Source organism: Hippocampus bargibanti, linkage group LG14, assembly GCF_051943395.1.
Source record: "Hippocampus bargibanti isolate YZ-2025 linkage group LG14, ASM5194339v1, whole genome shotgun sequence".
Lineage (NCBI taxonomy): Eukaryota > Metazoa > Chordata > Actinopteri > Syngnathiformes > Syngnathidae > Hippocampus > Hippocampus bargibanti.
Window position 1 is genome coordinate 7624805 of NC_142747.1, and position 15118 is coordinate 7639922.

The 15118-nt window shown below is 42.9% G+C and overlaps 2 protein-coding genes across 9 annotated transcripts in view; one reads left to right on the top strand and one right to left on the bottom strand.

Moving 5' to 3' along the window:
- The first annotated feature begins 2204 nt into the window (after positions 1-2204).
- On the top strand, positions 2205-6703 carry LOC148888148 (ATP-sensitive inward rectifier potassium channel 1-like). Of its 2 annotated transcripts, XM_089013150.1 has the most exons (3): positions 2205-2504; positions 3865-4828; positions 4915-6703. In XM_089013150.1, the coding sequence occupies exons 2-3, from the start codon at positions 3883-3885 to the stop codon at positions 4944-4946; spliced, it is 978 nt and encodes a 325-aa protein (XP_088869276.1). In that variant the 5' UTR covers positions 2205-2504; positions 3865-3882; the 3' UTR covers positions 4947-6703. The 2 variants fall into 2 exon arrangements, with proteins under 2 accessions (XP_088869276.1, XP_088869275.1); XM_089013149.1 differs by having other exon boundaries at positions 3865-6703.
- The window catches only part of fli1 (Fli-1 proto-oncogene, ETS transcription factor), a 38630-nt gene continuing 29901 nt past the window's right edge, over positions 6390-15118 (bottom strand). For all 7 annotated transcript variants that reach the window (XM_089013142.1, XM_089013141.1, XM_089013147.1 and 4 more), the window contains 4 exons: positions 10675-10734; positions 10278-10337; positions 9583-9630; positions 6390-9514 (listed from right to left, as the gene is read on the bottom strand). In XM_089013142.1, the coding sequence (XP_088869268.1) occupies positions 8985-9514; positions 9583-9630; positions 10278-10337; positions 10675-10734 (698 nt within the window). In that variant the 3' untranslated portion in view covers positions 6390-8984. The remainder of the gene's footprint in view (positions 9515-9582; positions 9631-10277; positions 10338-10674; positions 10735-15118) is intronic.

A 15118-nucleotide genomic window follows, 5' to 3' on the forward strand; every position in this document is an offset into this window, starting at 1 on the left:
GTCACCTTAAGCAAAGAAAGGAAAAGCTACGAAGTGGCTTCTGAACACGACGTTCCATTTTTACGCCCTTTAAAGAACATTACTTTGAGGAAAAGAAAAAAAGAAAAGATGAAAATGAAAATGAAAATAATGACATTGTTGGAAAAAAATGAAACTCAGAATGAGTGGTTGTGACATGATGGCTGCGTCGTTGTCCTTCAAACTGGAGAGATATCACTGAACTCCTTGCATTCACAAAGACTCAATTGACTCATCCATTTTTAAAAACCTAAATACTTTCAAAATTGGAGAAGGTTATTGACTGCATGAGAATGTCGTCAATTGTTTTCCTCATCACGTGCCACTAGCAAATTTGGAATTAAGATATGAATGACGATGTGATTTCAAGCGGTTCTATATTGGCTTCCCCTTGACTTGCTTATTCCAGTGAGCGAGCTGCTTAATCAAGCCGAAGTCCTTCGAGTGGTGCCTTTGTGACGGCAAAGAGAAACACAACGTGAGCCAGAATATTGAATAGTAACAAAATGACACATTTTATGATTTTCTGACGAATAAACGGAAACATATACGTGGAAAACACAATACGGTTACATCCAACCATTTTTTTTGGATCCGCTTTGTCCTCACAATGTGTCGTGAGACATTCTGGAGCCTATCCCAGGATAATAATTGAGACAGTTTTTACCATTTTGTTTATCTGGGGTCATTTTATGTTTTCATGAAAAGAATAAAATCAAATCTACCACAATCTAATACGTTAATGTCCTTCATGAGAACTTTGTGGGCTATCTGAGGTTCTGCATTGCTTCATTACCGAGAAGCAAGTAGAAAATTCCCACAAACCCTGCAGGCTTGTATTCTCCTCCGTATGCTCGTGCAGGCATGGCAGCCCCCAGTCCCCGCCTACAGGCTCCTGTTGATATGCACATTGCAGCCAAATCCTTCAATCCATGTTCCCAGGATTACCGGCACAGTGACCTCAAATACTTCATTCCAGAATATTGCAGGTAAACGTCATCCTGCCCAAAATCACAATAAACGAGGTAGAAAAGTGACGACGATATCACATGCATAAAAAAAATACACACTGCTTGCATCTTGACGATTGGGAAAATGCCGTAAAAGCCCATTTCCCCTCCGTGGCATTGCAAATGATTGGCATTTAGCGCCGTGTCACTTACACTGTGAATGGTGGATATGGAATACAATATACCGTATTTTTCGGATAATAAGGCGCACCCCCATTGTATGGTGTAATTTCAAATGTTTTCAATATATAAGGCGAACCGGTTTATAAGGCGCACCTTCAATGAAAGACATGTTTAAAAAAGTTTTCTATACATAAGGAAAACCACAAAAGTTCAGTAGAGGATGGGTTTACAGCACAGTTGTCAAAGTCAAGGCCCTGGGGCCAAATCTGGCCTGCCACATCATTTTATTCGGCCGCGAAAGCAAATCAAACTTGTGAAATTCCATGATGCTTGCTAAAGTCCAACCCAAATTTTCAAATTCTCCCATATAAACCACAATAACAGTCATTATTTTTCATCAGTAATAAGTAATAAAACTTGTTTTCAGAGATTAAGAATCTTCATTTTTTTAAAATGTTTAAGTCCCTTAGAGGTTTTAATGGAATACGTTGGCCTTAAAATTTCCAGAAATAACATTATTTTGAATCACGAAATACCAAAGCAAGCAAAAAATGCAACAGTTTTCATTTTTGATGATTGTGCCAAAAACATAAAATTGTGACAAAATTGAGAACATTTTTGACCTTGCAAAGTAATTTCAAGAAATTATAAAACTGAAACTCCATTTTATATATCCCAGCATGCACCACGCACTACCTCTACAGGCGCAAATGGAGTCGGGGCTGCTGACAGTCGTTGCACGTCACATATAAGGCGCACCGGCGTACAAAGCGTATAAAATGAAGGCTTTTGGGTGTGCCTTATCGTCCATAGAATATTGTAAATCCTCAGCGACATGATGACCTAGCAAAATAGCCGTCATCCACGAACACAATCCACTCCAATTTTCCAGCGCACGCTTAATCAATGTTGGTGGTTGCCTTGGACATGTTCAAATGAAATTTAGAAAATATCAGGCCAAACATTTGCCAGCTATCCACAAATGAATGATATCATAAACTAAAACAGGAAAAGGACCTGCACAGGGAGTGGATTAAGGTCAGCTTGGCCCTTGGTGCCCAGCGTCTGTGGGGTAAACACAACTTATTAGACCCGCGTGGGGGAAGCATCTCCATGCATGTGTACGTGTTTGAAGGTGGGGTGGGATGGGGTGTTACTTGATGTTTCTGTGGGCGTAAACACCACCTGGCCATTCCACCGTGAGAGGACAGTATAAATGTACGCAGGTGTGGTCGAGCAAGCATTAGAGGACACGCGGAAAAAACTCTGCCGGTAAACTGCCAAGAGTAGCAAAGAGGTGGAGCTGGAGATTGTTTAGCTGGATGTGCCGCAAACTCGTTTACATCAGTTGAGGTGAGCGTTATTTATTCATGGTGTGATATGGAATCGTCATTCATTTTGTTGCGCTCTCGTAAGTCAACCAAATTGTGCTCAGCAATTCAGCAATCAGACATTGCGAGTCAATTTTGATGCTCTTTAGAATTTGTAAGCATGGAATTATATCGAGTCATTCATAATATGGTGGCCCGGTGGTTCATTGGTTAGCGCGTCAACCTGAGAATCAATTCCAGCTATGGTCTGCCTGTGTTAAGTTTGCATCCCTTACCCAGTCTGGTGTGGGTCTTCTCCGGGTGCTCAGGTTCCAAAAACATGCATGGCAGGTCATCTGTGTAAGCTCTCAGTCGTACAGGAGTGGTCCATCGATGAAAAGGTTTCTTCAGCCGTCATCTGTATTGACATTTCATATATACAGTAAAGTCTCGTTATATCGATATCGGATATATCGATAGTCCCGGTTATATCGATACTATTTCTATGCACGCACGGAGAAAATTACATGCAAACAGGGTCGGATATATCGATAGTCCCGGTTATATCGATATTTTTTCGGACTCCCTTGAATATCGATATAACGAGACTTTACTATCGATGAGAAGGTTTCTTCAGCCGTCATCTGTACAAAAGTGAAAAGTGTTTCACTCCTGTACGACTGAGAGCTTACACAGACGAGACTTTACTATATATATATATATATATATATATATATATATATATATATATATATATATATATATATATATATATATATATATATATATATATATATATATATATATATATATATATATATATATATATATATATATATATATATATATATATATATATATATCCCTACTGCCCAGACATGGCGGTGCCGGACACTGCTATGATAGGCCCTTGCTCTCAGGTTGGGGGGAGCAGATGACTACTCCCTGCGGCTCCACTGATTGTTCCTATTGTCCTGACTAACGACTCACCTGATTGCCTCACTTGCTCCGGTATCACCTCATCAGCATTACTAATCCTATGTTGCCTAAGCAGGCTGTTGTACGAATGGCAGGTGTATTGAAAACTCTAAATTGTCCCTGTGTGTGGTTGTTCGTCTCTGTGTGCCCAGCGATTGGCTGGCAACCGGTTCAAGGTGTCCCCCGCTCAATGTCCAAAGACGGCTGGGTTCTAGATCACCCCCGTCCCAGTGACCCGAGTGCGGATAAAGCGGATCAGAAAATGGACCAATGTAGTAACATCCATCCATGATGTTATTATATTGGTTGGTTTATTGGACAAATTCAGGAATGTTGTCTTACTAAAAGTATTAACATATACCGCAATATTTTTTTAGAAATAAAATGACCCACATGTTGATCAAACTTTATTTGCTGTCATCAAGGTCGTGGACTCGTAGAACATGTTTGGTCCGATCAATAAACGTCTCCAGTGCTACCTGGCTGAGCGAAAGCGTCGCAGGACCAGGCTGGTGACCAAAGACGGGCATTGCAACATTGAATACGGAAACATCAAGTACAGCAAACACTTTGTCTTCCTGGCAGACTTCTGGACCACATTTGTGGAGATCCGGTGGCGTTTTGTGCTCTTGGTCTTCATTGCCTCTTTCACTATGAGCTGGTTCATTTTTGGCCTGCTCTGGTACTGGATTGCCCGAAATCACGGAGATCTGACCTGGCAGGAGCCCTCTGCAGACCACATACCCTGCGTTGATAATGTCGTTGGACTCACCACCGCCTTCTTGTACTCCCTGGAAACCCAGACGACCATCGGGTACGGTGGCAGAGCACTCACCCCCGTTTGCCCCGGTGCCGTGGCCCTCCTAATCATCCAGTCCCTCCTTGGCGCCGTCATCAACTGCTTCATGTGCGGAATCATTCTATCTAAAATTTCCTCGCCGAAAAAGAGAGCCAAGACCATCTCCTTCAGTGACATGGCCGTCATCAGCCCCAAGAACGGCACTCTTTGCTTGTCGATACGAGTGGCCAACCTTCGCAAAACCCTCATGATCGGCAGCCAGATCTACGGAAAACTGCTGAGAACCACAATTACGGCGGACGGAGAGACCATCATCATGGACCAGGTGAACATTGACTTCATGGTGGACGCTGGGAAGGACAATCTTTTCTTTGTGTGCCCGCTCACCCTCTGTCACGTCATCAGCAAGGGAAGCCCCTTCTTTGAGATGGCGGTGGACACGCTCCACAAGCAAGAATTTGAGCTGGTCGTGTTCTTGGATGGCACTGCCGAGTCCACGAGCTCCTCCTGTCAAGTCCGGACTTCCTTCATTCCCCAGGAAATCATGTGGGGCTACAATTTCCTGCCCATCATCTCCCGGAGCAAAGAAGGTAAATACAGAGTGGATTTCTCCAACTTTTCCAAGGTAGTGCCCGTGGCCACTGCTCACTGTGCCTACTGTTTTCACAACATCAAGGGTCACCACCATCACTCAAAAGACGGACTTGACAACCAAGGTTTTGAGGTCATTGACATCCATGACCCTGCAGGTATCACCAAGATGTGAGACAGCACATCCGGTGAGCAAGAGACCCCACCAATGAATCTCTCAAACATCCCAAATAAGTTTTGGGGCACGTAAAAGAAGCGCACTACTCAATGTCTCTCGGCTGAGAATTTGTTTTCGGAAAGGCTCGCTGTGTTATTGGCTGGAATACCGGTGAAGAAAATGATGAATACACTGTCGGTCTTCTCACAAAAGAAATCTACTCGAATGAGCTCTTGCCGTGTATGAAGATATGTCACTTGAATTTACCTCATATCTGCCGCATCGGATTTACTAAGGAGAGCAAAAGATGGTGTGATTCTGAACGTAAATCTTGAACAACTTGTTTAGGGTGCCTTGCAAATGTCACGGATGACTGAGCAATATTGGCAGTTGTTTAATATTTCATACACGTGTTGTTTGCCATACAAGAAAAGACACTTGGGCTTGAAACCTTAGCTTTTGTTGATATATTCCAGCGTTGGCACTCGCCCGGGTTTAATGTGGAACACTTGAGTGACATTATAGTGGAGAGCAATGTTTTCATCAAACACTTGGATGATGGCTGCATGCAGCCTGAACTATCGCATGAAATCAAATATTTTTATTGAGGGTTTTTTTCTATTTGGTCTCGGGGTTCGGGGTGGAGGTAGGTCAAATAAAAGCTATTTTTGCACACAATATTGCCTGCCTTGCATTGGTCTCCATCTGAAATTATTATTTACATAAGGTCAAACCAACATACTGCTGGCCGGCTACTACCCCTATTCCGGATTTCCATCTCAACAAAGTGAAGTTGTGACAGCAAACAGATGAGCAGACGTGTTTGGCGATAGAGCGTGATGGATGCAACTCAAATCTAGTATTTCCAATCTTGATTGACCCAAAACACTCATTTTGCATCAAGAAAAAAAATCTTATCACTCAGCAAAAACTGTCCAAAATAGGGTCAGAATTTAACAGCATCAGGTGGACTCTGGCTAAGTGTCGCGTTTAATCGAGCGCCATTTGATTGGTGAGCCTGTCAATATAAATTGCTGGCATGGACAAATTAACAAAGATTCTTTCATTTTGGTGTTTTGATTACTGACGAATTTGCACGGGTTTGCGTCATGCAATTTGCACATGCAAGGTGGTACGGGTGAAACAGTGAGATGGGTATAGCAACCGGTGTGTTTGTGTCTTTTTGTGCTTGTGTGTTTGATTTATTTGTCATTATTCTTTTTTTTTTACCAAAATGTGCCTCACAATGAAATGCCAAGTCTAAATTAAATAATCACCTTGATTACCCCCACCATAAATAAAATATATAAAAGTAAAATTTCACCACGCAGTCGTTCTCAAATTGAAAACTTGCTGTGTTGCCACGGACACAAAAATGAAGCTATTGATCGGTCACACGAGAGTTCGGGAGGTAAAAATATTTATTTCTCACATTTTCCTATACAAAAGCCCTTTTAGAAAAGGTCTGACTTCATACATTTCAGGAATGACAATAATAATAATTAATAATAATAATAATAATAATAATAATAATAATAATAATAATAATTAATGCATCGGCTACTTGGGCAATTATAAACGCACACACGTGCACACGCACACGCACACACACACACACACACACGCACACACGCACACACACACACACACACACACACACACACACACACACACACACACACACACACACACACACACACACACACAAACACACGCATATATATAAATATAAGCATGTGTGTGATATCCAAAATACATTGTTTATAAGAAGTAGTATAGGTCCCTTTTGATTGATTTTGTTACGATAAAAATAATGGTAATGGTTGATGGCGCATGAGAAATTACAGGCTCCCTTTTTCAGCTGGAAGTTGGTGGATGTTAATGCCGTCTGCATTAATTTACATACACTATCTTGATATCTACCTTTTTTTTGTCTGTTTGGTTTCAGAAGCAATTCAAGAATCTCCAGAGTTCAAATGTCCCGACCATTGCATTCAAGCAGTCACTTGTTTGTTTGTTTTTTGTTTCTGTTTTTTTGGTGGAGAAGGCAAAAGAATAGTTTGTGCATGCAAAGGCACTAGGGATGGTAGACAATCTCATACAAAATAACGACAAAAAGAAGAACATAAAAAAGCTAAAAATGTATTGCCCAAATTTACAAACCTAAAACTGCTTAATTGCTGAAAAAAAACTACTGAGCAGAAATGGACTTCAAAGATTTGCATTTTTTTTGACCGAGGTCAACTCGTATTAATTCTCTTGTCTCTTTTCAATACTGTGTCACATATGAAAATAGCTCTGCATAATTTATACAGTAAGTTGCTTTAATGCCTAGTTGACTGACGCATATAAAATAATAAAAAATAGGTCTGACAAACGCACAGCGTTTGCGAATCTGAGGAATTCCATGTTTCATCTCATCATATTTTAAATTGCTCTTGTTCTCTGCTAAACTTAGTCCAAAGTCGTTAACTTTCAAGTGTCTGCGTCACTTACTGGTCATGGAATGCATTCGCTCGTATCAGCTCGTGCACCCGGCGGTGAAAACGTTACAATATGATGCGATTACATGAGGAGGAAGTCTCTGTGCTTGTTTATCTGGCCTTCAGATCAGTGAGAAACTAACATTCAAGCATACATGCTGCTCTCAAACTAGGATCCAGCCCCGGTATTATGCAACTTGACACTGTCGACTAACGCAGCAAATTGAGAAAGCCACTTCTCAGTGTGACCTACGTGATCCCGGCTGGCCCCAAAAGGAGATGAGACACCGTGGCAGTTATGAAACAAATCAAAAATTGTCTAGACTTCTCATCGAGGGGGTATTTGGAGTCTCGTGAAGACAGGGCAGGACAGCAGTTAAAGAATGATGCTAACACCGTTGGGGTTAAATGCTCATTTCATCACACAATACACTCGAGATTTGCAGTCTCGTGAGACTTTATCTCCATGTTTAGACCGAGAATAGGGACCTTTTACATTTCAAAATGAACACAACCATCAAAATCAATGTGTTTTTTTTCTTTTGTTTCTTTGGCGTTCTTTACAATATGAAAACCCCTGACAATCTTTGATTTGGTATCCTCTTTTAAGACACACACTGGACAACATTCACATTAATACTGACACGGCAGAGAGACAAAACGTGGCTTGGAGGCGACAACGCAGTAAACTTTTAATAGCCGAGCGTGTCGGCTCTGGGTTGACTTGTTGCGAAATTGCTTCGATTACGCCTCGACTTGGCTGCCTCGGCAAACAGAGCTGTACGCGTTGCCCGTCATCCATTCCGGCACGCAACGCAGAAAGCATCCAAAGTACAAGTGACAGTTCAGCAGACATACAGCGCTTCCTCCCCCCACTATGAAACTCTTCTCCTGCCTTCCAGTTTGGAGGATAAATTAAAATGGTGAATGGCATATTCCAGTTGCCAATGTTCTTTCAGTGCCGAGAAATATCCGTGTGGTGGGGGTGGTAGTGGGGGGCTTCCATCTTTTCCAGCAAATTCCAGAATACTCTCAACGCACATAAAAAGGTACAGATGGACGAGCAGATGCGGCGGCGGATAAAGGTTGTATACTTCGATGTGGTGGGAATAAGAAAGTCCGTCCGACAAGGTTGTAGATGGTGGAAAGAGCAAAGATGCTTTCAAGCAATAATGGTTGCGCTGTACTCAGGAGGACATAGATTGAGACCCGTAAATAAAGGGCCATGTCTGGGCTGAGGAGGCAGAGATGATTGCCCACATGTCCTCAGATTTTGGCTTGGCAAACGTTTTGGGGGAGAACCAGGTGCAGCTTTCAGGGAAGGGCGTGTGGAAAATAAAGGCACATCAATCAAGTCTTTGAAAGGTAATTAAGTAGTATTCCATTTTGGACGATAGCATCCAGTTGTTGAGATATTTTGAACGAGTGGAAAATAATCTTTTTCCATCTCCTCATGCCCCTTCATCGCCTTCATTTTAGGTATCATTGAGGGAGAGAGTGGTGAGATTGAGGTGTTTAATAGTAACTGCCCAAATGGGAAGGCACATGGGTGTTGGGATGACGAGGGACGTTGGGGTTAGGGTAGATGCCGGCGGCGGTCGAGCTCCAGTATGGAGTGGTTGGTCCAAAGAAGTTGGAGGAGGTAACCGGCATGGACGGAGGGTGAGGGGATACGAAGTTTACCTTTTGCTGGTGGCTGTGATAGGAAGGCACGTAGGCTAGGTCCGAGGGGTACTTATACATGGACGACTCGGTGGGATGCGGCTGCAGCGCCTGGGCGATGCCGTGGAAGTCAAACTTGTAGGCGTAGCGTTTGCCGTGCACCTTGGTCATGATGTTTTTGTCGTAGTAGTAGCGCAAGGCTCGGCTCAGTTTGTCGTAGTTCATGTTGGGTTTGCTCTTGCGCTCGCCCCAGCGTCGCGCCACCTCGTCCGGGTCCGTCATTTTGAACTCGCCGTTGGTGCCCTCCCAGGTGATACAGCCGGCGTTGGCGCTGTCCGAAAGGAGCTCCAAAAGGAACTGCCAAAGTTGGATCTGGCCCGAACCTGTTGAACAGAACGCAGGGAGTCATTGTGGCGCTTAAGTGGTTTTGCGTGTTCACCGACATGCTTACCAGGATTGGCGAGTCGGCTACTGGTGGGACCAAGTATCTGGTAAGGATCTGCGAACAAAAATGGACACACAATATGCCAGTCAAAACGACTTTGTCATGCACTCACTGCAGACATCATGCATTTAAAGTACAGTAGTCGTGAATGTCTATATGTAGTTTAAGTCTGCATACTTCATGTGCGTCAAAAGGTGGCAGCATTTTAGCTAGCGCCTGAAAGGAAATGGATTGGATTGGATTGGATATGCCTTTATTAGTCTCACAGTGGAGAAATTTACATTTCACAGCAGCAAAGTGATGAAAGGAATGAAAGTAGAAAAACGAAATACATGAGCTGCTGGAAAGGCAGCCACTCTCTTATCAATTAGCTATTTTCATATCTGCATTTTATTTTTTTTCTGTATAAACTGAGATTGGTACAGATATGCGACAACCTTTTTTTGCATGCCTTTTTGCGCAAGGCTTTTTAAAGCAATGAAAACTAAAAACAGTGTCATTGATTCTGCCATATGGCAGATGAAAACATAGATGTCCAACAGTGCTTGTGATCCCCTGGTGAAAATGAAGTAATTTATTTGTGAGCATTTTCCGCATTTCCCATGGGCTGTATGTGGTGTCTTATGCATTTACCATACAATATTACATTTGGGCTCGTTTTAAAATCTATCAGCCAATTTGTTGTTATAAACAGCTGATACCTGGTTGAGCTCTGGGCTGCTCGGCAGTCTTGGTCACATTCTGAGTTACAACTGGTGAGCCTGCAGATGGAAGAACAGAGTGAGAAGGAAAAAGGAAAAACACCAGCTGACCACATCCATAAACCTCCTCTTCAGTCAGTCAATTTCTGATTAGAAGAATTTATGGGTCCTGAACGCGAGATGACAGACAGGGTTTGGTTGTGCCTCTACTTCTCTATAGTGTAACAGGACAAACGTAAAATCTCAAAAATATAAACATTTTGCCCAAAATGATCAGCTTCAGAAGTGCATGATCCGAATAAAAAAAAAAAAAATATGCGGCAGCCTCAGAATTTAAGTTGGGCTCGATTTGTCTGACATCCATGAACCTGAATTGTACAGTGCTTTTAGTCCTCACCTTTGGCACTGTGCACATTGTTTGACCATCCTGTCCGCCGTACAGCGTCATATGAAGGGTCTAATCAGATAAAAAAGAGAACAACATCAAAGATGAGTCTAAACATTCATCACATAACTGTTTCATTCATCACATAACTACTTCTTTGCTACACCTGTGTTCTTTTTGTGTGTTTCTATTCCCTTTAAATGACACATTTAGGTGGAAAATATAAAACATACACAAAAAAAACTTGGCTTTGAAAGCAGTATTCACCAAGGTAAATATTCACTTCGAGCTCTTTATTTTATTTTAATGAAGGTTCACAAGGACCCCAACATTGTTGGAGGCCAGGGAGAGTCGAGTGCAGTTTCAATATGACCATTTTGATAGAATACAGAAAAAATGAGACCAGCCATTATATTTGGACTGGAGACAGTGCCACTGAAGAAAAGACAGGAAGCACAGCTGGAGGTAGCAGAGCTGAAGATGTTGAGGTTGAGGTTGAGGTTTCTTTGGGAGTGACCAGGTTGGATAGGATCAGGAATGAGTACATTAGAGGGACAACTCATATTAGAGGCTTTGGAGAGAATGTCAGAGAGGCCAGACTGAGATGGTTTTGACATGTCCAGAGGAGAGAGAGTGACTATATTGGGAGAAGGATGCTGAGCCTTGAACTGCCAGGCAGGAGACCGAGAGGAAGACTGAAGAGGAGGTTTATGGATGTGGTCAGCTGGTGTGAGAGAAGAGGATGCACAAAACCGGGTTAGATGGAGGACATTGATTTGCCGTGGCGACCCCTGAAGGGAAAAGCCGAAAGGAAAAGAAGAAGAAGACAGGAAAAACAAATGATTGCTTTTAAACAATCGTCACAATAATGTACAGTAAAGTCTCGTTATATCGATATCGGATATATCGATAGTCCCGGTTATATCGATACTATTTCTATGCACGCACGGAGAAAATTACATGCAAACAGGGTCGGATATATCGGACTCCCTTGAATGTCGATATAACGAGACTTTACTGTATATGGCAGATAGGGCACTTTAGCAATTAGAAATGATTCAACTCAAATGCATGGTACTGGATTACAAACAAGCCAGTGTTGAAATTATGCACCGGTGGAAAAATTAACATTTGCTCATAGCATCTGCACCAGGTTTTTGAGAATCAATGGTTACAATGTATTATCCCCCCAATATGTAGCGACAATTCATCATCACTTTGTACCAGATTATTTATTCAGCACCAATAACACATAAATCAATCACCCAGAATGTGGCTGAAGTGGCTCTTAACATGATATCTGACTGTGGCAGCGTTGTCCTGTTTGGCACACGGGGACGATGACGACACACTATAACAGATTACTGGGAGGTTTGTAGAGCCTCCCACCACAAATGAAAGGTAAATTAACAGATAAAGTTTATAGTCCCATGTACGTTCACTTCCACCCGTCATGAAACGGCCATGATGAACGGCCAACAAACGGGCTCCCTTGTGCATGGATTCTGCTGTGTATCTGGAGGGACTCCAGGAACAGTCAGTCACTCTGACACAAACAGGTAAAACAGAGAATGCGATGAGCCCCTGGATGAGTCTCAACGACACCCTGCTAGACTCGTAGTGTACCTGGGCACCACCTTTGATGTATTATTCTCACAGCTCAAACAGTTGGCAGAGCATTTCAAGGGTTTGGCAAGTCGTGGAATTTTCATCTTTTTTTTCCAATTCAAATCAGTCGATATTCTCCTAGAAGGCGCAAGAGGTGCCAGTGTGATGACAGAGGTCGTGGAAGGGATCTGCACACTGTTTTCAAAGTCAAGAGGCAATCCCTTTTCCCATTACACGTAGTGCCACGTTGACAAGGTAAATTCGGAAAATCTTTTGTGACTGCATGAACATTGATACCGTATATGCTCATCATACAGACTGTTCTGGAATAAAACATATCTCTCTATCCCCCCCCCTCTCTCTCTCTCTCTGTCTGTCTCTGTCTGTGGCACTCTCTCTGTTTCTCTCTCTGTCTCTCTCGCTCTTTCTCTCTGTCTCCCTCCCTCTATCTCACTCCCCCTCTCTCTGTGTCTCAATCTGTCTCTCTGTCTCTGCCTGTCTGTCTGTCACTGTGTCTTTGTCTCTGTCTGTCTCTATGTCTTTGACTCTCTCTCTCTCTCTCTCTCTCTCTCTCTCTCTCTCTCTCTCTCTCTCTCTCTCTCTCTCTCTCTATCTGTCTACGGGACTCTGTCTCTGTCTGTCTCTATGTCTCACTCTATGTCTCGCTCTTTCTCTCTCTCTCTCTCTCTCTCTCTCTCTCTCTCTCTCTCTCTCTCTCTCTCTCTCTCTCTCTCTCTCTCTCTCTCTCTCTCTCTCTCTCTGTCTGCCTCTCTCTCTCACACATATCAACAGTCGCATTAAAAATAATTTAACCTGCATTTGAGAACGTCATCATTTTTATCCTCAACACATCATTGTCCACTGTGCTATATTGCCCTCTTGTGGCCAAAATATATATTGACCTCTGAACAAAAACCAGATCCTCGTGCAAAATCTACTGTATCAATCTACTGTATAAAATTGTGATGTAAAATGATATAACATTTGAAAAAAAACTGTTGTATCTAATGTATTTTTGAAATTAAGCTCAATTCTGAAAGTTTAACTCACCAATTCAAGAACTTCTTTTGAATGGATATTTAATGTCGCGTTATTTCAAAGACTCCTCGAAATGAGAAATAGCAAAATATATTCTGCGCAGTAATCTTTTTGTCTCATCAATTATTTTCCACCCATTAAACATTTAAAACACGAAAATATTTCATCAAAGGGCCCGTTCCGGGGGATTGGGTTCAAAGTGATGTAAAGGGCAATTGGGAGCGCAGATATGAGCATGAAAGGTGATGGATATTAACTTGCAAAAAGTCATTAGAATGATGAAAGGATTGAAAAAATGAGCAAAACGGGACAAAGAACAAGCGGGCTGCCACGACTGAGGGCCTGTCAGGTTCAATCTTGAGCTCACTGAGGAGCAGCAAGTCCTGGGAGACTCGTGTTTCCTGACTGCCTTGCCTGTAGACAACCTCTCTTTGTTTTACCTGCCCTTTGTCCCCCCCCCCCCCTTCATTCGAACCACCACCACCACTGACACCCCGAAAGCACCAACACACATCCACTCAACAGCACCCTGAAAGAAACCCAGCCAAGTCTGTTCCATCGACATTCAGAGAAGTCGGTAGATAGGAATGACAGATGGGAAGAAATACATCATCCGTGGGAAGCAGAGAGTGGAAAACATCACAAAATGTTTGGAATTTAGAAAGAAAACAATCGTAATGAACTTCCTGATGAGCACAGGCTGAACTCAACTCTGCTGTTTGTTGATAAACAGCTCCATGAGGGTGGCAAAGATCAGTTTGAAGTTGACCAACACTGCAGTACGACGAAAGACTGAAGTAGAGACTCAACAAAAATTTGTGATACTATAATCCACTCTTGTAACTCTTGTTTTTGTTGTGTTCACCGCAGCCAGAGGTTGCAAGAGGGGGAGCAAATGAACAGAAGCAGAAGCAGCAGATATAAAACATGCCAAAAAAAAAGAAGTCAAACGGTCTGGGGGAAATGCAGAACGAGCCAGCCACGCAAACTTTGACTCAAAAGCGCAACCCTAAATCGCCTCCCCGGCCCTCTCCCACCTTCCTCATTTTTCCTTTGCTTTGCTCTGACTGTGACTTGAGCCAGTTTCCACTCTTGTCTGGGGTGTGGTGCACACTCCTGGGAGACTTTTGACTGCAGAGACCATTTAGTCAAAACAAGACTGAGTGCGAGACTTAGAGAGGGCGAGAAAGGTGGAAAGACATGGCGATAGAGGAAGAGAGAGAGAAAGAGAGACAGAGAAAAAAGAGAGAAAGAGAGAGAGAGAGAGAGAGAGAGAGAGAGAGAGAGAGGAGAGGGGGGGAGAGAGAGAGAGAGAGAGAGAGAGAGAGAGAGAGAGAGAGAGAGAGGGAGGGAGGGAGGGAGGGAGGGAGAGAGAGAGAGAGAGAGAGAGAGAGAGAGAGAGAGAGAGAGAGAGCGAGAGCGAGAGAAAGAGAGAGACTAAAATACAGAGAGAGAGAGAGAGAGAGAGAGAGAGAGAGAGAGAGAGAGAGAGAGAGCGAGAGCGAGAGCGAGAGAAAGAGAGAGACTAAAATACAGACAGATACAGAGAGATAGCAACTTTAGGGAGAGGACCCTGGCACCCCAAGTCACATGTCAGATTCTTTAAAGTTACCTTTAAGACTGAAATGGGCAATGAAAACAGTGACGAGACAAATCATATTTCGGGGGGCAAACGCCAACCATTAAAATGTCATAAAAACCTTGTTTGTGAAGAACACATTTGCTGCAGCCATGACTAAAGACTGTATATGCCTACTGCAGGCAAGCATGTCAACATTGTCCACATCCAGATTCAAGCTGACCTCAATTG

What these genes read in the sequence shown, in the direction of transcription:
- LOC148888148 (XM_089013149.1), top strand. Translation starts at nt 3,883, where the DNA reads ATGTTTGGTCCGATCAATAAACGTCTCCAGTGCTACCTGGCTGAGCGA.